General features: G+C 41.5%; 2 protein-coding genes across 3 annotated transcripts in view; one reads left to right on the forward strand and one right to left on the reverse strand.

Moving 5' to 3' along the window:
- The window catches only part of ARHGAP6 (Rho GTPase activating protein 6), a 474,477-nt gene that overhangs the window by 336,718 nt on the left and 112,766 nt on the right, over positions 1 to 24,993 (forward strand). The gene's annotated exons all lie outside the window — the stretch shown is intronic.
- Positions 512 to 18,653, reverse strand: AMELX (amelogenin X-linked). Its single transcript, XM_088028897.1, has 6 exons — positions 18,600 to 18,653; positions 16,670 to 16,717; positions 15,246 to 15,290; positions 14,552 to 14,977; positions 2,521 to 2,663; positions 512 to 683 (listed from the first exon to the last, which is right to left on the reverse strand). The coding sequence occupies exons 1-6, from the start codon at positions 18,651 to 18,653 to the stop codon at positions 512 to 514; spliced, it is 888 nt and encodes a 295-aa protein (XP_087885023.1).

The raw sequence follows: 24,993 nt of genomic DNA on the forward strand, positions 1-24,993 counted from the left end.
AGTGTGGAGCTGGACACTGGGCTGGATCTCACAACCCTGAGATCACGACCCCAGCCAAAATCAAGAGTCGGACGCCCAACCGACTGAGCCACCCAGGCACCTCCTCAGGAATCTTTTCGTATGCTTATTGGCCATTTGTAGATGATCGTCCGAGAAATGTCCATTCAGAGCCTTTGCCCACTTTTAAATCAGGTTGTCTTTTTTATTACTGAATTGTAAGAGTCCTTTAGATACCTGGATACAAGTCCCCTATCACATATGTGAGTTTGCACTTTGTTTAAATGAGTTGTTGCCTCCAACATGCCTGCTGTATCTCTACCACTTACTGTAAACTGACATCGGTCTATGTAACCATTTACCTCCACTTCCTAACTTTCAGATTCTTCCCCCTGTAAGTGCTTGGTGCCTCTCCGCCTTGTGTGCCGAAGGAGGCCTTTCGGAACTGACAGCTCCCCAGGGTGTCTGAGTCAGAGGATCACAGTGACCCCAGGCCTTCTCCCTCCCAGGGCCTCTAGCTGCGCATTCCAGCCGGGGAGCCTGCCTGCCTGACTCCTCTGGCTCTTTCAGCAGGCTCCCGGTCTCCAGCCTCCTTCTCTGTTCCCACCCTGGCCGGGGGCTCTGTTCGGAGAGGATGGGGGGTCAGTTCTGCTTGGAGCTGCTCCTGCTGCTGAGGTGTAAGGACCCTGGAGAGGTAAGAAGACGCGGTGTGTGCCCTCCAGGCTCTGTGCCTTGTACCTCCTGCTTCAGGCGAGGCAGACGTGAAAGACTTCGTGGGGCTCATGATCCTGGAGCAGTGGTGGGGGCAGGTGGACACAGCAAGAAAGAGTGAGCGAGCGAGCTTTGGAGGGATTCGCTCAGCTTGCTCCAGCACTTGAGTCTTTTTCAAGTTCAAAGTTCAGATGGTTCAAATGACACTTTCAATGCCTCTGCCTGTTGCTTTAGGAGAAGGTTCAGGGCCTTTGAGCCAGGGCGACTGGAATGTTACGTATCATTTGCCAAGACACTCATGTTTTCATTGCAAGCTTAAAGCAAATCTCAGTAAGGACCCGTCATTTCTTCTGCACCTTTCCTTTGGTCTGTTTTTTCAGTACTTTTAAATCGATGCATACTGACGTATGCTGTCATTGCATAGGTCTTGGTGGCCTCCTAGTGCGGTGTTTTTCTGTGACAGGGAAGGAAACTGAGGGTGAGCGTGGATCACATTGTGTGTGGCAGGGTCAGCTGGCTAGTCTGTGACAGAAATGAGACTAAACAGCGTTGCTTTGTAGCCTCTCTCTGGGTCTGGTTTGTTGCATACTGTATAATGACGGACATCTGGGACAAGGGCGAATGTTGTCCTTCCCCTCACTATGATAAAGGAGCAGGGGTCGATGACATTGACAAGCAATATGGGTACTGATGTGAAACCACAAAATGTGGTCGGCCTCTTCCCTTGTGGCCACTCCGTGCAGCAAAGACAGATGATGTTTTCAGAAGATCAGAAAACCTTGGTTCTGCTGCCTGCAGCCTCTGGTACAAATCTTTTTTTTTTTTTTTTTTTTTTTTAATGCTTCCAGTTTTTCATGATTTCAGAGAAAGAACCTCAAAATCCATCTTTTCTTATTATTAACTTAGAATATTACCAAAGTGTTTAGAGAGCTTAGGGTACTTGCTGGTTTCGGATAGCTCCAAGCAGAAGTTTCTTTGAATCCTTCCTAAGGGAACAGACATTAAACGTTGCTTTATTTGGTGAGTTAAAAAAAAAAAAAACCACCTTGCCACAGATTGGCAATCTATTACCTTAGACTATGTGCACAGGCCACTCTATGTATAAAGTAATGTAAACTTATATTAATTACTCAATTTGTTTAAAACCAGGTTGCTTTTGGAGAAAAATTACTGCTCTAGATCACCATCATTTACAATGTGTCGAATGATTCCATTTTGAAGGAGGGCCAAGAATATTGTGATTCTGATTATTTCCAGTAATAGCATCTAGAAAATAAATCAACTCAGGTTGCAGTGATTGCAAGTTCCTGGGTACCTATCACTGTTCCTCAGGAACCTTTGTGTTCTCTTTGTGGGAAAATGAGCCACCAGGGCACTAGATCTCCCTCTGTTTTCCAGCCGTCTTTGTAAATCCCACTGATAGCAACTGCACATTTAAGCAGTGTTCAGTAAGTGCTTTCAAAATCCACCACTGTCTTTATTTTTTTTTTATTTTTAAAGGATTTTATGTAATTATTTATTTGAGAGAGAGGGAGTGCACGAGCAGGGGGAGGGGCAGAGGGAGAGGGAGAAGCAGACTCCCCGCTGAGCAGGGATGCGGGGCTCGATCCCAGGACCCTGGGATCATGACCTGAGCCGAAGGCACTCGCTTAACCGAATGAGCCACCCAGGCGCCCCTCACCACTGTCTTTAAAAAGAAAAAGATTTGGACGCTGCTCTGTTGTGCCTAGCTTGAGATTAAGAAAAAAATCACTTGTGGAAGCCAGGTTGAGCCCAAGTTCCACATCCAGGGTGCAAATGGGGCTTTGTCACCGCTCCGAGCCTGCGTTGGTTCTTGCCCGCAGCTGTGCGCAGTCACGAGCATCTCCTCCTCTAGCGGGGCCCCTGCGGCAGCCGCCAGTTCCCACGGCCACCTCCATTGCTAACATTCGTGGAAGCTTTTCGTGTATTTTAATCTGGACATCAAGGGCCAGGTGGACAGAGTATGCCAGCCCATCAGTTCTGAGTCAGTGTCCTTCGAGAGATAGGGCAGCAGCCCTCCTATAGTGGCCACCTTTGGCCAGCTTCCGAATGTCACTTGCAACAGGCTCCCTGCAGGTGCCGACTATGCATTTCGTGGGCTACTGGGGAAGGAAGGTAATGGAAGGCCGGGGCCAGCCTTTTCGAACAAGATATCGTCAGTTCCCGCTGTAGCTTTCTCCAAATGAATCAGGGAGAAAGACAGCACCTTGCGGTTCCTGCGAGGACTGGTCTTGGTTGGTTTTCAATCCAACCTTGGGAACCAAGGAAGGAGTGAGGGCCGTTGGTGTTCAGCTGCGCACCTGCCACCGGGATGGATGGACGTCTCCTGTTTCCGGGGCAGTGCTGCCCTGGTGTGCTGAGGCTTGCCCATATTTACAGAGATTTCTTCCCCTTCTGTGGGGGTTGACCACAGTGGCACAGAAGTTACTGGACTGGGGCCTCTTTAGCTTTCTTTACCATTAGCTCCCCAGCGCGTCCTTGGGAGATCGAATGGACAGGAGAGATTAAGTGACAAAGGAGACAAGTTTAATGACTCCTTTCGAGCTGGATTCATACGTACTGTGTAGAAATAGATAGAGGTTGTTTTAGTTAGGATCCTCGAGGCAGATGACAGATTAGTTTGCTTTTCAAATCGCACTCATCAAAAATGGGACTGTGTGTGTGTGTGTGTGTGTGTGTGTGTGTGTGTGTGTTAAGGAGTGCATTTCTTTTTAAAGTTTAAGGTTTAGATGACTCCTCATCTGTAAATTGGGGTTAGAGACAATGTTTCCTCTAAAGGTTGTGAGAATTAAGTGAGCTAATACATGTCATGTGCTTAGAACAAGTCCAAGAATATAGTAAGAGCCCAGTAAATGTTCGATGTTACTACTATCATTAGTTTTATATTACCGTATGGTGGCTTTTTAATGCTGCTGATGGTTCCATGAGCAGATATTAAGCACACTGACCAGTTTCCACGTATTTTTCTAAATCTCCTCAAGGAGGTTACGGGCTAGTGGGGAGACCAAAGTAGAAACAAGTAGTTGCTTGAAATAGAAGCGTGCCCAACATATCCTGGGAAAGCTTGAGGCCTGAGCACTCCAGTCCATGTGGACCAGTAAAAGAAGGTCCCTAAACGAGCAGGCATCGACCTGATGCTCATTTATGGCCGTTCTCCTGCCATGTGGCATATGGAGGAGTCCATGTCACATAGAGGAGTGTCTTGAGTTTGGTATTTGGACAGATAAGGTGTCTCGTGTCCTGAGTCCGTCAAATATTGAAGGTTGCCCAAAGTCTTCACTCCAGCAAAGTGGGTCTCCTATACGTATAGCACACTGTTTATATTCTCCATGGCTATCAGAGGTTTTTTGGTAATGATTTTGTAACAAAAACTATCATATTTATCAAAGAATACTTGTGCAGAGTAATGGTTCTGAAAATCGCGGGCATTACGGCATCTTAAATCCCTGCCCGCTTATTTCTTGTTATTCTGCCAAATTCAAGCAAATCCCAAAACAGGACTCTTCCCAGACAAACTAAATGAGTTCTGATTCTGTAGTTATACCAATGGCTAATGGTCTGGTTATTTTTCTCCTCTTTATTACTGAGATAACACAACAACTTGTAAGTAACCTCCCAAGAAACAATGAACACAGTCACTTTTAAGTCAGTTTTATTTTAAAGATTTTATTTATTTATTTGACAGTGCGGGGGGGGGAGAGAGAGAGAGAGAACGAGGGGGGAGGGGAAGAGGGAGAATCAGATTCCCCGGGGAGCAGGGAGCCTGACACGGGGCTCGATCCCAGGATCCTGAGATCATGACCTGAGCCAAAGGCAGCTGCTTAACCGACTGAGCCACCCAGGCATCCCTAAGTAATTTCTTTAGAAACAAATAACCATTCTAATTTCTGCAGAATGGTTTTGACTTAGAGACACCAGGTCCTTTAATCCTGGTGCTGCTGTCTCTTTCTCTTGCAAATTTTCTTTAAGGCCCTGGTCACTCTCCAAGCTGTTTCGATTTTGCTGATACAATTGGTGCAGGAAGTGAAAAGCCTCCTGTATGAGGTCCTGCATCAACTTTACCAATGTTAAGATTTGAACTCCTGGTTTTGCTTTCTCAGTTACGTTTTAAAAATGCACACAGCCTTCTGCATTTGTTCACTGTGTCTGTATGTTAAGTTCTGAAAACACAGCATGATTCAATATTGGCCTCGTTTTCTAGAGCAGTGTTCCCAACTGCAGCGGTGTCAACATTCAAGGCTGGATCATTCGTTGTTGTGGGGCCTGTCCTGTGCATCGTGGGATGATTAGCAGCATCTCTGGTTTCCGCCCACTAGGTACCAATAGTAGCACCTCAACCCTCATTCCCGCCCCTTCACTGTGACTCCGGATGTTGCCAGTGTCCTCTAGGGGGCACAGCTGCCCTGGTTGAGAACCACTGCTCTAGAAAAAAAGAGTTTGGTAAAGAATCCCTAAAGTGGAATTAGCTGAACTGTGACCAAAGCCAGAACAACAAGGGAAGGGTTGGAGTTGGAAATCACTATACATGGCAACCAGGCCTTACAAAGAAGGTCAGAAGAAGACATTCAGAGGGAGGAGGTCTAACGCTCTAGGCTTTAATAAGCCCTGGGCAGCCCATGATACCCTCCTGGTGGATTTAGTCTCCTATTACCCTCAGGGTGACCTTAGGAGTGGCAAAGAACAGCCTCTGGGGACGTCGTATAGAAGGCAGGGATCATGTAGGGTAGCAATCAGTAAGGAGGGTGTTCCGGTGGTTGTATGTCAGAGACGGCACGTTGGTAAATGACAGATGTGTTTGGAGCCTTTGGCATAGAAAACGTCCATGTTAGGTCCAAATTTTACATCATTCCCGATTCCAACTGTGTAGTGTTCCCTTTGGGGGTGCCTATAGAGCCTGGAGAAGGCTTCCTTTCTGAGTATAAGAACGCTAGCCAACATTTATTGAGCTTGGGGCTCGTTGACATGAAAGGACACAGAGATAGATAGTACATTTTATAGATGAGGAAACTGAGGCACATGGAGACTAAAAAACTTGTCCAAATTTGCACAGGAGATCGGCAAAGGTCGTGATTGTGAAGCCAGACGGTCTGGTTTTGGAACCTGCATTAACCTGTGTGTATACTTCACGGACCCCAGAGCCCCCACATTGCACAGATTCGAAGCATGGAAAATTTGGGGGAGAGGAAGACAAGATTTGGTTGATTTGAGGATGATAGTTAACATTGTTTAACATTTTTTTTATTATTTATAAAAAGAAAGTAAATGCTGGACCCTGGGCTATTTTTTTGTTGACCGTGGGACAATGTTATTTGCAAGGGGACTTTATTGATCTTGTTTTTTTTTGGTAGATTACTCAGGTGCAGTTTATCAAGGCAAATGTTTTGGGACCCAGATGATCGTTCCTCTCTTCTCTCCTCAACCTCTTCACTCCTCCCCACCACTCCCAGCCCGATTTTATTCCTCAAGTGTTATTTGTCTTCTAGAAGAGTCAGGTGTTTCAGATGAGGCCAAGATGAATTCTTCCCAGCAGGGAAGTATTTTTGGATAACTAAATGTCAGCCAATGATCCCTGCTGATAAGGCTCTAGACCAGTGAGGGCAAAAGGAATTATAAGCCAAATCACCAAACAATAAGTAAAAAGTCCAATTAACAAGAATTTCACAACAAACATAGGCTGATGACTGCTTTATTAAAGCAATATGGAACATGACTAGAGATCACTATGTTCTGGAAATGTGGGAAATTGGTTGAAATTATTTTTCTCTTGTGATTCCCATGTTAAGCTGTTCACAGTCGGATCTCTTTCGGTTTTTTTCCTAATTAATACAGTTGTTGGCTATTTTATATTCTTTTTAAAGTCTTGGCCTTAAACTCAAGCTTGGTATTTTCAGCAGTTGTTTACTAATAAGAGGCAATGCTCAGATTTATGGGAAAAGCCAGTGTTTTCATTTTATGTGGAGTGGGGAGAGGAGGTAGTCAACTTGACATTGCATATAAATAAGATAAGCAACTTGACCTTTTTTTCTTGATAGAATTTTATCTTGCGAGAGGTGTAGTGTGCCATGATGATAATTGATACAACAGCCATACAGCCTCTAAGTGATTAGAATGGAAAGAAGCTTTCTTTAACATTGCAAGTTTCTCAAATAGTCTGTGTCTCCACATGTGTCCTTTTACTACAGGTAAACTCAGTGGGCAGTGTGTGTATGCATGTGTTTGTGTGCGTGCATGTGTGTGCACCCATTCGTCCTATGTTGCACTGTTGCTTTGAACCACAAAAGAGAAAAGAATGTAAATATTTTCTGATGTTTCCAGGCAGTCATCCACCCTTAGGGATGGACAAAAGTTTGTGTTTTTTTCTTACTTTTATCTTTCCATCAGCTTAAACTTTGGTCTGTTCCCAGTGAAGCCCTAGGTCAAGGGCAGCCCCAGCCTTCTACCTCCAGCGTGGATGTGTCTGGTAGAGGTCTGAAAATGAATGGCTATTCCTTTGGAACTAAAATAGTTTTTCTGATGAGGAGAAAAAATAATGTGGTTGAACTCCGAATTCATCTGTTTTAAAAGAAAACTGGAGGGAAAACCATTTTGGTGTGTGTGTGTGATTTGACCTGAGGAAGAAAAGGGCACTTCCACAGTTCTTAGAAAATTTCCATACAAGATCAGGACTCCTGGAATGCTTGGGAAATGACTTGTTATGGATAGCTGAGATGTTCACTTTTAACCAAGCAAGTCTGTTTTGTTTCATCGTTTGTTTAAAATCTTTGAATTAACAGGACTTGCTCTTCTACCTCAGGAAGTAGTGTATAGAGCAGTACTGTCTAATAAAACTCTTGGCGGTGATGGGAAGGTTCTGTGTCCGCTCTGTGCAATATGGTAGCCACTAGTCCCACGTGGCCTTTTAGCACTTAAAACGTGTCTCGTGTGACTGAGGAACTGAAGTTTCCATTTTATTTAATTTTGCTTCTTTCAAATTCGAATAGCCACGTGGGGGATACATACTGAACAGTGCAAGTATAGAGTGTAATTACCAGTTAGTAGATGTCTCTGATTTCAAGTATTCTATCATATTATCATCCTACATATCTGAATTTTGATTTGGAAAATGCTGCAACTATTCACTGTCTCTTGTCAAAGTGAAGATTACTTCCGGGTAATCTTTGAACCTCTGTCTTCAGTGCGTGCCATCAAGATAGGTGGTTGCATGCTATCAAGGTAGGTGGTTCTGGATATCCAGCCTGAAAACTAAGTTTGTTAGGTTGCATTTTCCTTTGCCCTTTCTAATGTGTGAGCTGTGAGCATTTTCTGGTTAATTGGAGTTGTTATTGATTGAGATTGGGCTCTTTAGATGACTCAGACCTGATGTCATTAAACATAGGAGAGAAAAAAGCACATTATAACCAGTTGAAGCCCAAAAGTGAAATTAGATAATTGATGAATTTTAAGTCAGAATAGTTCAGGCATTATTTGAATCAAAGGAGAACCCACTTAATGTGAAAAGTGACTGCAAGCACCCAAGCTCTTCAAGGGTTTAGGGCTTAGATGTTGTGTTTGACCTCTCACCTGCCTGTTCTTTGAACCCATTAACCTTTGGCGGGATTTCAGCGGGAGCTGCTTTGATGGTCATTATTTTATTTTATTTATGCTGTTCCCAAGTCTTCTTTCTTCATCCTGTAATGCTCATCTCTTTTTTGTTGTTTGACCTTATTGTTCGTTTTTGTTCTTGCTAAAGCCAGTAGTTCCTTTCCCTTAGCCCTTCTTTGGTTAAAATGTTTCTCTGAAAAATCAAGTACATGTGAAGTTGTTTCTACTTGGAATTTACCTGAAGGGGACCCACCAAGATCCAAAACTCACATCAAAGGGAACTGAGGGAAGGAGCTGTGTCTGGATTGAAGCAGAAGAGAGAACAAACTTTTAAATAAATAATTTATTTTGATTCTAGATTACAGAAGCAACTTATGTTTATTGTGGGAAAAATTGGATCTTTGTACAAACAGCTGCATCTCCTTCCGAGTTTTTGCCAATGCACATTTATGTGTATGGGTCTAAATTAGTTACATGTTAAGGTCATGTGTAATATTCACGTATGATAGATGGTTTGGGTCTTAAGTTTTAGTTTATCACATTTTCTCCACTAATAAATTTTCTTCTAAAGCATACTTTTTATCACATTACTCCTTCGGCTAGATGTAAGAAAGTTTAAATCTCTCATGGTATAAATAATGTTGTGACCAACATCTTTGCATGTATCTTTTTGTGCATTTTGATGGCTTTCTTAGGGTAATTCCTAGTTGTGTATTTGCACCCCCCCCCCAAAATGAGAGAGTGAACGAAGGCAGAGCGGATTTCAAATTTATTAGTGGCATGGGAGTGGTTATGGTGAGAAAGGAGTTTCCTTGACCAGGTTTTCTCAACTTCATCTGTCTCTTTAGCTGAATTTCAAAGACATAGTACAGCCTCGTAAATAATCTGCTTTTGCTTTTTTTTTTTTTTAATCTGATTTAAGAACTGTTTGGGTATATGTTTGGGTTTATTAGTGCATTTATGGTCAGTACTGCTATTTATTTCAGCCTGTGCTTTAAGGCTTGGTCATTAGTATCTAATGATTTTCTTCCATATTTTACTCAAATGCAGTGTTGGGCAGCGGACTATGCCTAAGTTTTAATGAATTAGAAATGCTCTGTTTATTCAATTTACATCAGCCATGTTATACTACATGGTGACAGCTGCTTACATCTACATGTCAGAATTTTGTCAGTTGTGGCCATCTGCCACATTTGGGGAGTCAGGAAATAAAATAGTCTCAAAACCACGGTGGAACTTCTGAAGTAACAATCCCAAGGCCAGTGTACTTAATTTTGTTAGGGAGAATATGTGTACAAAATAAGCTACATGTTACAAGATGTAAATATACACTAACAAGAAGAAGTGATGGCCAAAAGCGGGAAGGAACAGTTACAACAAGAGGACAACTTAAAACAGGCATAAGAGCCTCGTGATCTCGGAAATGCCAAGGCAACACACCTCACTGATGGGTGTTTGTAAGTCTCATTCTGGATCATCAAGGAGATGCTATGTTGTGGTTAATATACATTGTTTAGTGTGATAGAAAAATGTCCATTATAGCCTACCATGAACATGATTATATTAAAGCACATGTTTGGCCATTGAATACACAAGTTTCTGTTTCTCGATATTCAAAATGTGATTTGAATATGTGTGTATGTGTGTATAATTTGAATTATGATAAAAGGAAAATTATTGTGTCAATGACTTCTCCAAATAGAGACTTCTCTTATATCAGAAAAACTGAAAGCAACTCCAGTCTGACTCCAAAGTTTCTGTTTTTTTCCAGTATCACACGTAGTCTCCAAGTAACATCATCCCTTACACCCTTAAAGTGTTTCTCAGTAGAAATAAATATAATGGCAGTATTTTCATGAACTGTGAAAGGCAGTGTGCGGGGAGGCATATATTTTGGAGAATACACCAGGATATAATATTTCTATCTACTCACTGGCTTTTTTGGGGGCGGGGATTCATTGACAAAATAATTCTTAGTTCTTGCCCAATAAGCTTTACACTATTGGAAGAGATGGTTTGCCAGCATGATGAGAATGCTGGGGCTCCTGATATTGATGTCATGACCCACTAATCATTCATGACCTACAACTGAAAAATACTAGTATGGAAATAGAGTGTTTTATCCATCTAGGGGTAGATGGTTCCAGGGTTGGTTAATTCAGGGACACAATGATGCCACCAAAGACATAGGGGCTTTGCATCTTTCCATTTGTCCTTCCTGGTCATAATATGGTAGACACAGCTCCAAGCTTCATATCCTCAAATAGGTGGATCCAAAGACAGAACAGCACTCTTTCCTAGCATGAGTGTGTGTGTGTGTGTGTGTGTGTGTGTGTGTGTGTGTGTGTGTGTGTATTTTTCTTTTCTTTAATTAAATTCAATTAGCCAACATATAGTACATCATTAGTTACAGATGTAGAGTTCAGTAATTCATCAGTTCCATATAACACCCAATGCTCACCATATCACGTGCCCTCCTTAATGCCTGTCACCCAATTACCCCATCCCCCCACCCACCCACCGCCCCTCCAGCAACCCTCAGTTTGTTTCCTGTAGTTAAGAGTCTCTGATGATTTGTCTCCCTCTCTGATGACTTCCCATTCAGTTTTCCCTCTTTTCCCCTACGATCCTCTGCTCTGTTTCTTATATTCCATGTATGACTGAAACCATATGATAATTGTCTTTTTCTGACTGACTTATTTCACTCGACATAATACCCTCCAGTTCCATCCACGTTGATGTAAATGGTAAGTGTTCATCCTTTCTGATGGCTGAGTAATATTCTGCTTTATATATAAACCACATCTTCTTTATCCATTCATCTGTCGATGGACATCTGGGCTCCTTCCACAGTTTGGCTATTCTGAAAATTGCTGCTATAAACATTGGGGTGCAGGTGCCCCTTCTTTTCACTACATCTGTATCTTTGGGGTAAATACCCAGTAGTGCAATTGCTGGGTCATAGGGTAGCTCTAATTTTAACTTCTTGAGGAACCTCCATTACTGTTTTCCAGATGTGTGGGTATTTTTTTAATTGGAAAATAATCTTTCCCCCCAGAAGTTCCTCCTCTCCTAGTGAACATTCCTTGTGGCCTCATTCACTGTTCAGGTTCCATCCCAACCCATCCCTCAACCAGTCACTTAGCAAAGGGCATAGATGCCATATTCGGTATGAATATGGTATGTTTTGGTAATTGATGCCATAATTGGCATGGAGGAGTGAATATTCATTCCCTGGGACAGGGGAGGGGCTCATCTGTCCTGAGTTTGTGGAAGGCCAGATGCTGGGAGCAATTCCAGCTCTGCCAACAAGGAACGAGTGGTGAGGAAAGCTATTGTGCAGCTAACTAAGCAAGTCTGCCATATTTGCCAGGGCAGTTTGACTATACTTCTGTCATAGTGTTAATGCTGCTAGGCCTTCTCTTATCAGTATTTGTGAGCTTATTTTATCCCTTTGGTAGGTTCTAGATTTCTTAAGGATGGGAACTTCCTGTTTTAATCAGGGCATGGAACAGTGCCTTACCTTAAAGGGTGACAAATACATATTTACTAAATTGATTAGAATTGGTTCATGTGAATTGATTAAAAGCTTTCTTACTTTTTTTATGGGATCTAAGTCCTTTTAAATCAAGTTATTTGTTTAAATATCAAGACCCTCCCAGTAAAGTTATGTTTATTCATTCCAGAAAATGATTAAGGAGCCTTGATCATAAAGGTACTGGAATAAAGTTACTGTGGGTGCTGTGTAATGTAAACCCTAAAAAGATTGTTTACAATTCTGTGTGGGTGTAGGAGGAAAAAAGGATTCAAATATAAATATCAGTGGGAAAGAAAACTTGTATTGAGTCCATTTTATGCATCTGTTAACATTTTGAAGACTATACAGTACAGTTTATCATCTTAAAAATTATTAAGTGAAAGAAATGACTTGTGTACAAAATCGCTGTGATTCTCTATTTGAAGCTCCATTTAATAAAAGTTTTCTTAGGAAAAGTGATTACCCCAATAATGTAAAATTCAGTACATTATTATACGTATCACATAATTTCGTTTAAAAATTCTTTTCAGTAGAATGAGATCAAAAGATTGGATTTTGGTTACTCATGTGGTGCAAGATATAAAACCTGTGTTCCAAGTCTTAATTTGTTTTGTAATATAAACATTTCTCAAGAGCTTTTTTTTTTCCAATTTAAAGAATTCTTCATATAAACTTCCCTTCATTTCATTTAGGTTCAGTGACTGTACATGTTCATAATTCTTCACTTTATCTACTATTATAACTACTTTAGAACCTTCTGGGTTTTTTTTAAATGTTTTGAGGTAGTATACATTTTCCCTAAAAGGAAGAATCAGTCCTCATTTGCCTGCAGAATGGTCAGTTTTGTAGGTGTGAATGAGCAGTTCCTACCTTATCCAAGAAAAGCCATTAATAATACCTTCTCTGAAGTGACATGAAATTCTAAGCTTAAAGCAACACAAAGACGTGAATGATTTTTAAAACATTTTATTGTTTGCTAATGGTACTGATTTTTAGTTACAGAATTTACTAAGTGAAGGGATGGCAGACGAAAGGCGTTGTGTTCTTGTGTCATTCTGAAAAGCACCTGAAGTATTTACTTCAGTTCTCTTCTCATTTCCTGATGTCTTAATCCTTAAAAATAGTAACAAAAGGAAGAATTAAAATAATTTATAGATATTCCTAGTGAGGATCATTTACAATCACACATGTGGCTTTCATTTTGCCAGAATGATGTACCACCATGTAAGTTGAACTCTGTAATTTTCCAAGTTTCTTGGTTGTCTCCTTGTCATTGGAGAGGAAGTATCCAGAATGGACGTCCCTGCCTTCAGAACACTTCCAACTTTTACGTAATAATAAAATAACAATAGCTGCCCTTTCCTGAGGACTTCCTGCATGCCAGGCTCTGAGCTCATCACTTGATTTTATTTTCTGTAAAACAACTCTAAGAAGCTACCAATATGGATACTCTGATTTTACACAGGAGTTTTAAAGTGTTCAAACTACTACCTGCCCAAAGTCACCTTTCCAGAAATAGCTCTGGCAAGGTGTGAGCACATTATAAAGTTCATGGCCTTAATCATTAATGAAATGATGAATAAATGCATGTTCTAGACAGAGGGAACAGTACCTTAGACTAGAAGAATCAACAAGAGGCACCAAATTATTTGGGATACAATTTCAAAAGTTCTGCCCCATATTCTCCACAGATATGCTCCTCATTGTGAAGCCATATATGGCATACACTATAATTTTTTGTTGGGAAACTATGGCATTTGTACTTGGACAGAGGCTGGAAATTATCGGAGGTAGTCACTTTCTCTTGTTTTAAAAAAGGGAAAACGCTCATAAATTTGAAGTAACTGGTACAATACCGTTTTCTCTTTGGAGGCAAAGCCAGAACTGGAATGTGGGTACCCTAGCCCCCCATCCGGGTCATTTCCACCTCACCTCTCACTGCTTCTCAGTAGAAAGTCATCAATAGCATTTATAACTTGGAATTACATATGCAGTGGAATTACATAATCTCATATACACAGAATAAGGGTTTATGGATATGGATATGAGTCATTTATTTTATTGGCTACTTCCCACTCATTTGGAAGAACTTTCTGTAATGCAATTAATTTTGTGCTTAGTTGTGTGGAAACTTCTTGCTGAAAGTTTAATCTATAGAACCAAGCACTGAAAAGGAATCTAATAAACTGTCTAGCTTCCTCCAACTTAGATTAAAATCCACCCTAGGCAGGTAATCTTCCTTTAAAGAGATTAAAGAGGTCTTCACAGAGATTTCCCACCTACTTTTTGTAGCCTGTTCAAATATTTACATCCCCCCTCAAAAATTACCCCCCCCTTTTTTTTACTCTTCAGTGCAATTCTAGCCTATTCTTGCTAGTCAAACCCTTGAAATATAAGGAGAACTGATATTCCCTTATACTGCTCTCCTTAAAATTAATGGGTTTCAGTAATACGTATTCTGGGAGAAATTCAAAATTATCGTAGAAGTTAAACTCACCATAAAAACTATGGTCTTAATTACTAAGCTTCATAGATAAGCTTACTTATAATAAAAAGTTACAACACATGCTTGGACTAATAGAGTCATTGACCTGTGTAGCTACTGAAACTCTAGACCCTGGATTGTTTGAGAACTTAGAACTCTGGGGGCCATTTTGCTTTACCATTTTCCCAGTTGGCAGAGTGGCTTCAAGGGATACTCACCACTTCCTCCCGCTTGGTCTTGTCTGTTGCTGGCCAAGCTTCCAGAGGCAGGTCAGGAAGCATGGGGGGCAGGGGCTGTATGGGGAACATCGGAGGCAGAGGTGGCTGTGGCGGCAGGGGCTGGATGGGGTGCATGGGTGGCTGGGGCTGGATGGGCTGGTGAGGCTGTGGCTGGACGGGCTGGGGCTGGAAGGGCTGCTGGGCAGGCAGAGGGAGGTTTGGCTGGTGGTGTTGGGTTGGAGTCATGGAGTGTTGGCCAGGAACTGGCATCATTGGTTGCTGGGGGACCACGGGCTGCTGAGCTGGCACCATGGGGATGTGGTGATGAGGCTGCAGGGCGTGATTCGGGGGATTCTGCTGGGACAGCACGGGAATGATTTGGTGGTGCAGCCATCCACCCATGGGTTCGTAACCATAGGAAGGGTACTGGTGAGAAACAAAGAGTCAGGTTTACCATTGGCTCCATTGACTTCCAGCTGGAGAAGTAGTCGTGTTTTCTTTGTCATCGTTACTATGACTAGTTATTCATTTTTTTCCTGTGCAAGAATTTCTAACTGTGTACACAGATACGATCTTTTACAGACTAGATTTTCCATTAGTGTCTGTATGTGGCATAGATATGTTATTTCATTTAAAAGGGAATTGAAATGCATGCTTAATATTTTAAGGGACTAAAGAAAAAATATCTACATACCGGATGCCTTATCATGTTCTGGTACCACTTCAGGGGGGTAAGCACCTTAAGAAAAAGAGACATTGGAATACATTTGCTTTAATTTCATTGCATGAAATGCACTCATTGATGCAGTCCTGTCAATATTGATAGCCTGAAAGTATGAGTTCTATAGAAGGAAGAATAAAGTAAAACATTTGTCAGGTGCTTCCTAAGTGTTAGGCACTACATTACATCCATCACACACATTTTTCATGTGTTCTCACATACTGTGAGGCAAGTCCTCACCCTCACTTTTACAGACTAGGTCATGGGGAGTTAAAAAGGTTCATGAGCTTGATCAAGTTCACAAAAGTAGTAATTCTGTTGAATTCCACAGCACCTGCTCTTTGCAAGAGCAAACCAAAACAAATTAATGTGATATAACATTAGTCATATCACTTTTGAGTTGACGTCACAATGAAAAAATAAAGAAGAGGCAGAAAATCTGTCCCTCAGCCTAGAAACACAGGTTTTCTGGTCAAATATGTCAGCCTTTTAAGGTTTCACAGAAAATCTTGCCTCAAATTGTTATTCACACTTTTCCTCAGCTTGTATGAGTAAACAGACTCACAGATTATTATCTGAACCTTTGAAAGAAGTAAGAGTTCCCTTCCTCCCTAAACAGTATATATACTTGCTGAACCTCAGTTCTGGGGACACCTTCGTGTTGTGGTACAGCGTTTGATATTAATACAACAAACAATTACTAACCTTGCTCAAATTGTACTTGACGAAACGCCTTTTATATTGCTTAACTATTTTGCTCCTCAAGCCATATTTTGAAGTGTGGGTGCTATAATTATTTCCCTTCTCCAGATGAGGAAACCAAAGTTTTAGAGAGAGAAAATGATTTGCCCAAGGTCGCGTGATTAGTACGGGGTTGAGGAGAGCCTCAAACCTGATTTCCAGAAATCTCATGCTTTCCGTTGCTCTGCAGAATGTCTCACAAACCCCTTGGTCAGTGATCACTGATCTTTCAGTAAAGATGAACAAAGGAGACACATAGAGTGTGAACATCTTAGAATTAGGAGTTTCTAGCTGGAAAGGATCTTAACGTCTTACCCAACTCCCCCACCTTTCACAGGCTGGAATAGAACAAAGCTGTTCAGCCAGAGTTCACTTTCTGCCCTACCATGCAGCCCCACCCTGAATGGTAGTTCATGATGGATAGCTTTATAGCCATATAAGGAGGAGAAACTGAGTCAGAGAGGCCAAGTAGGAGTGTGCTGGGGCAGTGCAGCCTTGAGGCAACCCATCAGGGCTTAAACCAGGAAGCTGGTAATGGGAACTGAAAAAGCAGGACTGAGAAACATCTTGAATAAAGAATCAACACACTATTCTCTACAGAGCCCAGGGCCTTGTTAACTCAAACAATGGTCAAAATTAGTAAAGAGAAAAATTACCTCATAGCTGAAGTTGATATAACCAGGGTGCCCAGGATGAGGTGGTAGCTTTTATAGAGGGGAAAGGAGAAGAAAAAGAAAGAGGGAGAGGGAGAGAAGAGGGAGGGGGGGAGAGGGAGAGAGAGGGAGAGAGGGAGAGAGGGGAAGAGATTAAGTCAATATGCAATTCTTCACATTAAGAGAGACTGAAGCTACTTTAAAAAAATCTATATGGTGCAGAATATATTTGAGGTCTACTTTTCGTTTGAACATGTACTCTGTGTAGGAGAGGAGCCCTCTCATTTTAAAGAGGTCCAGAGCAACTAAATGACTTTCCCAAGACCGGGAAGCAAAACCCAGCACCCGTTTCTCCTCCAGTGATCTTCGGACTCCCGCCCCCCCCCCAACCACGTCGTCAACTAATCCTACTCTCTCCCGTCCGCCATTTTACGTCTTAACGCAACGCACTCCATGTTGGAAGGAGAGATGGGTTTCTCTTACACAATTATGAAATACCGGAAGGAGAGAACTGTCTCACAAACCCTCCCTTATAGATCAGGAGGTGGGTAAGTGCTTCAGTATGGAAGAGAGTCCTCACAATTGGCCTGCAAAGCACATCGACAACAGAAGCAACGACTACCTGTGAATTTTCTTGATGAGTGTGCGGAGACGGGTGCAGTAAAGTGGAAACGCTGTAAGTCCCATGGAAAGTGAAGGACTTGGTTTATGAAATTTAGACTGTGTCTTTTTATGATTCTGTCAAAGTTTTTATGGCAGAAAAAAATTTGAAGTGACTGATGCCTGCATTATGCAATGCCAGTTGGCCCTGGAGTGGGGGAGAGGGAGAGGAGAGAGGACTGTGCAGACTCTCCTTCAGACATCAGGCTAATTAAGGCTCTATTATTTTTAAATGCTCATATTTTATAAGAGGGTTTATTTGCTCTCATCTGAATATGAATTCTTTTAGTCAGGTAACTGCCTTTTGTATACCTTCTTGACATCAGCCCTCAGGGAGTAGGGTTATTCAATTGAGGAGTGGATAAAGGGCTCAATTTGTAATGCAGAGGCCCCTCAGGGGACTAGAAATTGCCACAATGCAGGATTTCAGGAAGGCAGAGCACAGAACCTTGGTCTTGTGGGCGAGAGAGGAAGAGAGGAGGCAGATATACAAGCTTTGTTGGCTTCTGGTTGTATCAACTGCTCTCTATGCCACCGAAAAGCAGCTAGGTCCTGCTTTGCCTGCGTGGGATCTCACTCTCTGACCTTATGTGACCTGTGTCTAAAGAGAATGGGTCAGACTTCCTGGTCCTTGGTACATTTGAATATAGAAAATATCCACACGCATTGGGCATAGGTAGGATTCTGGACAACCATACGGAAGCACCCATGTCCTTAGCAGGTGCACCCAAAGGGATGCGGCCTCTGACAACAAGGAGATGGCTCAAGAAGGAAATTCCTAACATAGAAACCTTACCCTCTGAAGGATAACAGGCAGTAGAGTTTGTAGGGCAGGAAGAGAGTTGGACACTCGTGAGAAATTGGGTTTTCGACAAAACTGGCATTTTTGTAGTATTTGCCTAAGGCTGGTTGAGCACTTTCTCTGGAGGCCTTTCGAGGGTCCCTCCCAAAAGTTTCCTCCATCTAGAGATGGGCGATGATATTTACGAGCTAATTGTTTCCACAGAATCTCCTGAGGTGCTTGTTAAAATGCAGAGTCCTGGGCACCAGCCCCACTCCGGCTGTTCTGAATCCGAGTCTGGGGTCGCACCTGAGGATGTTTTTTTTTATATATATATAACAAGCTCTTCCAAGTGTTTCTTAAACACAGAGACATTTGAGGACATCTGATCTTGTACTGCCTTAAACCCTAAAGTTTATCAACTGTAGGGCAGATTTTTATTTCCGAGCTTGTGAAATTGGATATTGACATTTGCAGGGGTGTTTTACTCACGGGCATAGCAAAGGCTGCTCCCAAGAGGCAGGCAAACAAAATCCAGGTCCCCATGTCTTGATGGCCCTGAAATAGAAGTTGACACTTTTAAAAAAAATCTTTTTGCAAACATGGACATAATTAATGCTCCATAAAATCCACTAATCCATATTAGTCCGTTGCCAGTAAAAAGGATGGGACCACTTTTGTGAGGTTGCTTCATTCACATGTGATTTCCAGTTCTGAGCTCATTTCATTGCTTTTGGAATCCCGATAGTGATAAGGATACTTCTCATTTCGGCTGAGAGCAGAGCAAAGCGTAGCGATGTGACTCTATCATTAACGTGATTTGGTGTGCTATTTTCCCATACCTGTGCAGCCTGGGGAGTCCTAGAAGCTAGATGTAGTTTATAATTAATGATCACAAGAATGGAGTTGGCTCTAAAAGCTGTGCAGGTCTTCAAGGTGCACAGTATTTGATACTTTTAGAGCCAGGAGGGCACAAAAATTGTTTGTTTTTTTTGTACAGTCCACCTGAGCATTGCTACTGTTAAAAACAAAGACGAATCATCTGAGAAAAAACATGAAAATAATCTATCAAAATAGAGTAAGGAAGGAGTGGAGGGAAGTTCCAGGTGTTTCGACTGGTAGGACTTCCAGCAGACATCTCTGAGCTCCAGATGTGGAGCAACAGGTGCAGTTCAATGGAAGGGAGAAGACAGTGCTAATACTTTGTGATTATTCCGTGAATTGTGAATGACTGCTCCTTGAAATTTTCCATATTTAGTCAATGACATCTTCCTTTTTGTTTGGGCCGGCACTGTAATAATACACTTTATGACCCTTGGGACACGAAGCAAAACAGGCCATCCTAAAATATGCACATTGCTTTGTGGTACAAATTGTTGACTATGAAAGCTGTCAGAAGGATCTTAAATTTTGCAGAGAAAGTGAGTACCGTGTGTAATAATGCTGGCTATAAAAAGTGCACTGATGTTTTCTACCTCCTAAATCTGTTGAGGTTTGGATTAATGAGAAAACACCACATTTAGTTAATGGTTCTATTTGATGTAATTAAACAAAATGCCTTTTAAAGTAGTAGATGACAGCCTGTGAAAAAAATCGCTTTTATCTTAATTGATAAGTAATTAAAATAAATATTTTGCTGTGAGATTTGGCCCTGAAAAGTGCTTTGGGATTCTGGAAGTAAAATTTTAAAAAATACAGACACTTTGCTGCATTAGGAAGTAAAATAATTCATCTAAGTAATCAGAGTCTAATTTAATTATGGTCCGACTGAACAAGTAACCGAATATGACAGCATAAAGTATTAGAAATGCAGAATACATTTGCATCTTTTGTACATGAAATGCAGAAAAAGAAATAAGCACGATAGAAAGGATACCGAATGAATAAAATCCACGTACCTTTGAGTATGCCTATTCAGAGGAAGTTTCTGTCTGAAACTCAGGGATGCTTGATCCTTTAGATTTCTTCCAACTAAGAGCTCAATTTATATCATTCATGGCATCTAGAGCAACCAATCAGATGTCTGAAGGAAAATGTGTTGAGTATAACTAAAAACCCCTGTATCATGAAGTTTTAAAAACTGTGATCAAACAGAAGGCTACATGTTGTGATTAGTGCATAAAGAGTCTTTCATTATGGGCAATAATAGGTTTAACAGGCAAAAAAATTTCATCAGACTGTTTTTAAGTCAGCACATCAGTTGACTGCACATGCTGATACATTCAAAGTTACTTTTAAGAAGTGGCTATGTCATTGTCTGTTCCCTGGTTCTAGCAAACATAACATTGTTCTTTACCCAAAAAAGCTAGATTGTTGAGTTTCTGTAGTGTAATCCACATGTCCCCTAGGGCTCCCCAGCTCTTTCAGATCAGGATAAGTTGATTCAAACCCCCATTCTGGTAAACCCCCAAGGCTCTCTCCAGTATTTCTCTGAGGGATTTCTAGGTTTGGGATCACCACTGCTCTGTTTTTTACTTTCACTGAAAGTATTTTCTCTGAAAGTATTTTCTCTGTTCCCTGTGGCCGTTCCTTTATCACCATTCTGGTGTCCACGGAAAGAGGGGACAAAGTCTCTTCTCCTTGGCCCCATCCTACCACCCATCTGCCCTCCAAGCAACCACGAACTCAAGATGATCACAGTAGCAAAACTTGTGCTGATGATCTGAAGGACAAGGCAGGAAAGGATGTCACGCACCAGACCGCACACTTAAACACTGTGCGGGGGACATTGCCCTGGCTCCCCCATCCCACAGAACAACTCAGCCTCTCTCAGTATGATGGTCCTCCTTTGCCCACATTCTTCTGGCCCAATCCCACTTTCTCTTATGAACAAATCCAAATTTCTCTCTCTCTTTCTCAGAGCCTCTTAACTTCCCTGTTAAGTGCATTGTTCCCATGTTCTCAGCAGCCTCTCCTTTGCCTAAAGGACAGCAACCAAAGTTCTTCTCTTGCTAAGAGGACCTCTGATCTAGCTATTCAATTTGTTTGTCTTTTCCTCTTCTACCTTAGTAAAGCATATAGATTTTTTCTGTTGTTCTAGCATCTGATCAGTTAAAAAGCAAATCTGTAACTGCTGATGAGAGGTAGCTGCTGAACTGTCTATCAATATTAGATCAGTACAGGGAATACTGAATATATATACTCACACACTGTTGGTGGTATAGCCAGATCTCTTTTACTACTTAAGTAATATTTAAAAAAAAAAATTTTTTTTAAAAGATTTCATTTATTTATTTGAGAGAGAGAGCACAAGCAGGGAAGAGGGCAGAGGGAGGGGGAGAAGCAGGCTCCCTGCTGAGCAGAGAGCCCGACGTGGGGCTCCATCCTAGGACCCCGGGATCATGACCTGAGCTGAAGGCAGTTGCTTAACCGACTGAGCCACCCAGGTGCCTCTACTTAAGTAATATTTTTAGAGTTTGTACAGGTACATATATTTTTATATACACACTCCACACTGGCTGAATTAAATTCAAAGACAAAATACCCATGAAAGGCAATGTAGTACTATTAAGAACTGGAGCTTAGACTTACATGGGTCTTGACCCCAGGGGACCCCTGACAAGATCCTTAGCCTATCTTAGCCCCAGTTTCCTCATCAGTAAAATGGGGATAATTATAGAATCTACCTAAAAGGATTAGTGTGAAAACTAGATGAGAGGCATCTCTAGGGGAGATGAAAAGTTATCCTTCTCCCAACCCCATCACTTGGCACACAGTAAATGTTTAAAAAATGCTAATAAATAAGATTATAAGTTGATCTTTGCAGATGAATTAGTAGGGAAAAAATAACCATGGTGAAGAAAGGTAGATCTTGCAATCAGAGAGAGAGAGAGAAATCGCAGAGAGGAAAGTGGAAGGCAAAAGGTATGAGTGAAAGTCAGTGTAGAATATTGTTCTAAAAGCCAGTTGTGTCCAGGGTTTGCATTTATTTATGAATATGTTTATTGGTGAGTTGTAGATCAGAGGCAAGAAGGATTCCTTCCCTTTGAAGGAAGTTGTGAAATGGATTTTAAGAGATTTGGCATCAGCTTACTTAGAGGAGGAGGAGGTGGGGAGTGTGCAGCAAAGTGGTGCGCGAAAGGAGGAGGGAGAGGAAGGGCAATGTAGATCACATCATATTCTTTTTCAATCTTTTTCTTATTTATTTATTTATTTAACATGTAATGTGTTATTTGTTTCAGGGGTACAGATCTGTGATTCAACAGTCTTACACAGTTCACAGCGCTCACCATGGCACCTACCCTCCCCAGTGTCCATCACCCAGCCACCCCATCCCTCCCACCCCCCTCAATTTCTTTTTCTATTTTATTTAATTACGTATAATGGTGTCCGAAAAGATTCAGGACATATTTTTCCTGCAAAGTTGTGGTTCGTCTCTACTAATGAAGTCATTGGTGAACTATTAGTGGTCTTAGAGTGTTACAAAATTTATCTCATTACTTTGTGTCCTGTTTCAAGAATGAGAGACTCATGTATTTGTCCACAAGGATCAACAGAAAGATCCCTTATTGTGGCATTAATTTCTCCGGTCCACTGGCTAGTGAGTTACTGCCAATTCACCATGGACAGTTGTTTAGGCTTTGATGGCAAATACAATAGAAACGATGTGGTTCTTTCTGTTTATTTTCTCCCACTGCATATTCTGAGTCATAGGGTGTTAAAATATGGATCTCTCTGCTGAAATTTCTTCCACTAATTTAGGTCCCGCATATGCAGTTTAAAAGTTAATGTTTGGGGCGCCTGGGTGGCTCAGTCGTTAAGCGTCTGCCTTCGGCTCAGGTCATGATCCCAGGGTCCTGGGATCGAGTCCTGCATCGGGCTCCCTGCTCAGCGGGGAGCCTGCTTCTCCCTCTGCCACTCTCTCTCTCTCTCTCTCTCTGTCTCTTATGAATAAATAAATAAAATCTTTTAAAAAAAAGTTAATGTTTGGGGGGAAAATTTCAATTGAAAATCTTTTTCTATAGGCAATTATTTCATTTATGAATACATTGAGTTTATAAAAGAAAACAGAATTTACTAGATCGACTGCTTATTTTGTTCTGTAGAGGCTGTAACTTTCCAAAGTATTTGTGTTCTTGTTTTTCTTGCTCTTTGATGTCAAATATTGTCTTCTCTTTTTTAAAAGAATTGCTATTTAAAAAAATGGATCATAAGCATAAAGTATTTTTCTCTCTGGCATTATCCCTGGAACAACTGTGACAAAATGACCCGAGAAGGTGTCTTCATTCACTTAGGCATTCATTCCAAATACATATGTTGAATACCTAAGAACCTGAGACCATTCGTACTACTATAGTGGACAAATATATGCATAAATTGATTATCATTTCTAAAAGCTTTTCTCCAAAATGATGAGTGAATAAACACCCTTGTGGATTCCAGGTTCCCATTCTTGCTTAGTGAGACGAAAGAGCGTCCAAGAAAGGGTTATAAAAAAATCACACTTGGGACACCTTCTGGGCCAGAAACATCTGCTCTAAAGTCCTTCCTGAGGCCTGTAAGATCGAGCAGGGCTGCAAAACATGCAACTCGTGTGGAAGGACCTCAGGCTGGGAAGCCTTCTACTGTTTTGGCACAAATCAAAATCCAGATGGTTCCTGCTGGTGGTCAGATTTGAGGGAAACCAGGGGTTAATCCTGGGCAGCAGGAATCTGACCCACCACCATTATGTCTCCTCACGTGGCCCTAATTGGATTCGTTTAATGAAGGGAGGCCATGGTAGTCAAGAGTTGAAGCAGTCTGGAGCTCTGAGAGGAAGCATGTCTTAAATGTCTTCACCCTCCGCAACGCCTGGCTTCAAATAGTAGGCACTCAACAACAACAACAGATTTTATGGTTATTTCTTTTCCTCGACTCGCAGCTCATCACATTTTGCTGTGTCCATGTTGCTGATGCTAACAGCTTCTCCCCTCCTAATTTGCTGCTTCTAATTTACAGTGTGCTGGGAAAATCTGATGGCCAGGCTTGTTAGAATTATGTGTGGACTGCACGTAAAGAGATGCCCTAAATGGTGTGGGCTCGGGAGGCTCACTTGTGTGAAAAGCTCAAACGTTTCAGTCTTGTGGCCTTGCTTTTTGACTGCTGGGAGGAGGTTTTGTTTTGTTTTGGGGGTTCTCCCCCTTTGCTTAACTTCCTGGTTTTGAGCAGTGATTGAGGCATGTAGGGGATCTTCAGATAAGTCAGGTGTTAGGAGTTCCAGAAGCCTTTCTTATCATCTAGGGGAGCTCAACTCTCAAATCTTATTGTAAACCAGGTTCAGGATTGTCCAATATTCTGGAATAATTTCAAGAGTGAGTATGCTTAGGTAACTGGAGCCAAAGTCAGTTTTTAAATGTTTCTTCTGTGGACATTTATTTATAAGAAAATATTATTCTCTAGGCTGCTGTTTTTGTTTTGTTTTGTTTTGTTTTTTGCTGTAGTGGAGTTGTACCCTCTTCAGAACTCAGGTACACCGCCACTAAGTGATTCCAGTAAACACAGTGACTTCCCTTTGCAACCCATGGAAGTCAGATATTGTGTCTTATACTTTCTTGGGAACTCTTTGTTATCTAGAAAAATCTCTTTTACAAGCTAGGTGCTAGATGAATGGTTGATTAATTGAATAAAATATAGAGAAGTTATCCGTGACATTATGAAAATACATAAAAAAAGTCCTTGATCTATGTGGATTCTCCATAGACAAAGAAATCTTGATATCTTGATTCAGTGATTTTGATGGGCCTTTTAGACAGCTAAGATGGATGACTCAGCATCACTGTCAACTCTTCCTATGGATTTTCAAGCAAATGGCTTCTAACAAGAACCTTCAAAGGGAGATACTGTAAAAGGTTTCCAATCCATTATCCTAACATCCTTATTATATTTGGCTCTGATCTGTTAGTTCAAA

The sequence above is a fragment of the Eumetopias jubatus genome, unplaced genomic scaffold, assembly GCF_037043125.1.
Source record: "Eumetopias jubatus isolate StellerSeaLion01/CBP00866 unplaced genomic scaffold, mEumJub1_p1.0 scaffold_11, whole genome shotgun sequence".
In the NCBI taxonomy this organism is placed as follows: domain Eukaryota; kingdom Metazoa; phylum Chordata; class Mammalia; order Carnivora; family Otariidae; genus Eumetopias; species Eumetopias jubatus.

Coding starts and splice junctions, on each gene's coding strand:
- AMELX (XM_088028897.1), bottom strand. CDS start 18,653: ATGGGGACCTGGATTTTGTTTGCCTGCCTCTTGGGAGCAGCCTTTGCT. Junction 2,664..14,551: donor AGACCAAGCGGGAGGAAGTG/GTGAGTATCCCT, acceptor CTTGATGTCCAG/ATTAAAATACACGAAAAGCT. Junction 684..2,520: donor ACCAACGCAGGCTCGGAGCG/GTGACAAAGCCC, acceptor TTACCTCTCCAG/GGTCCTTACACCTCAGCAGC.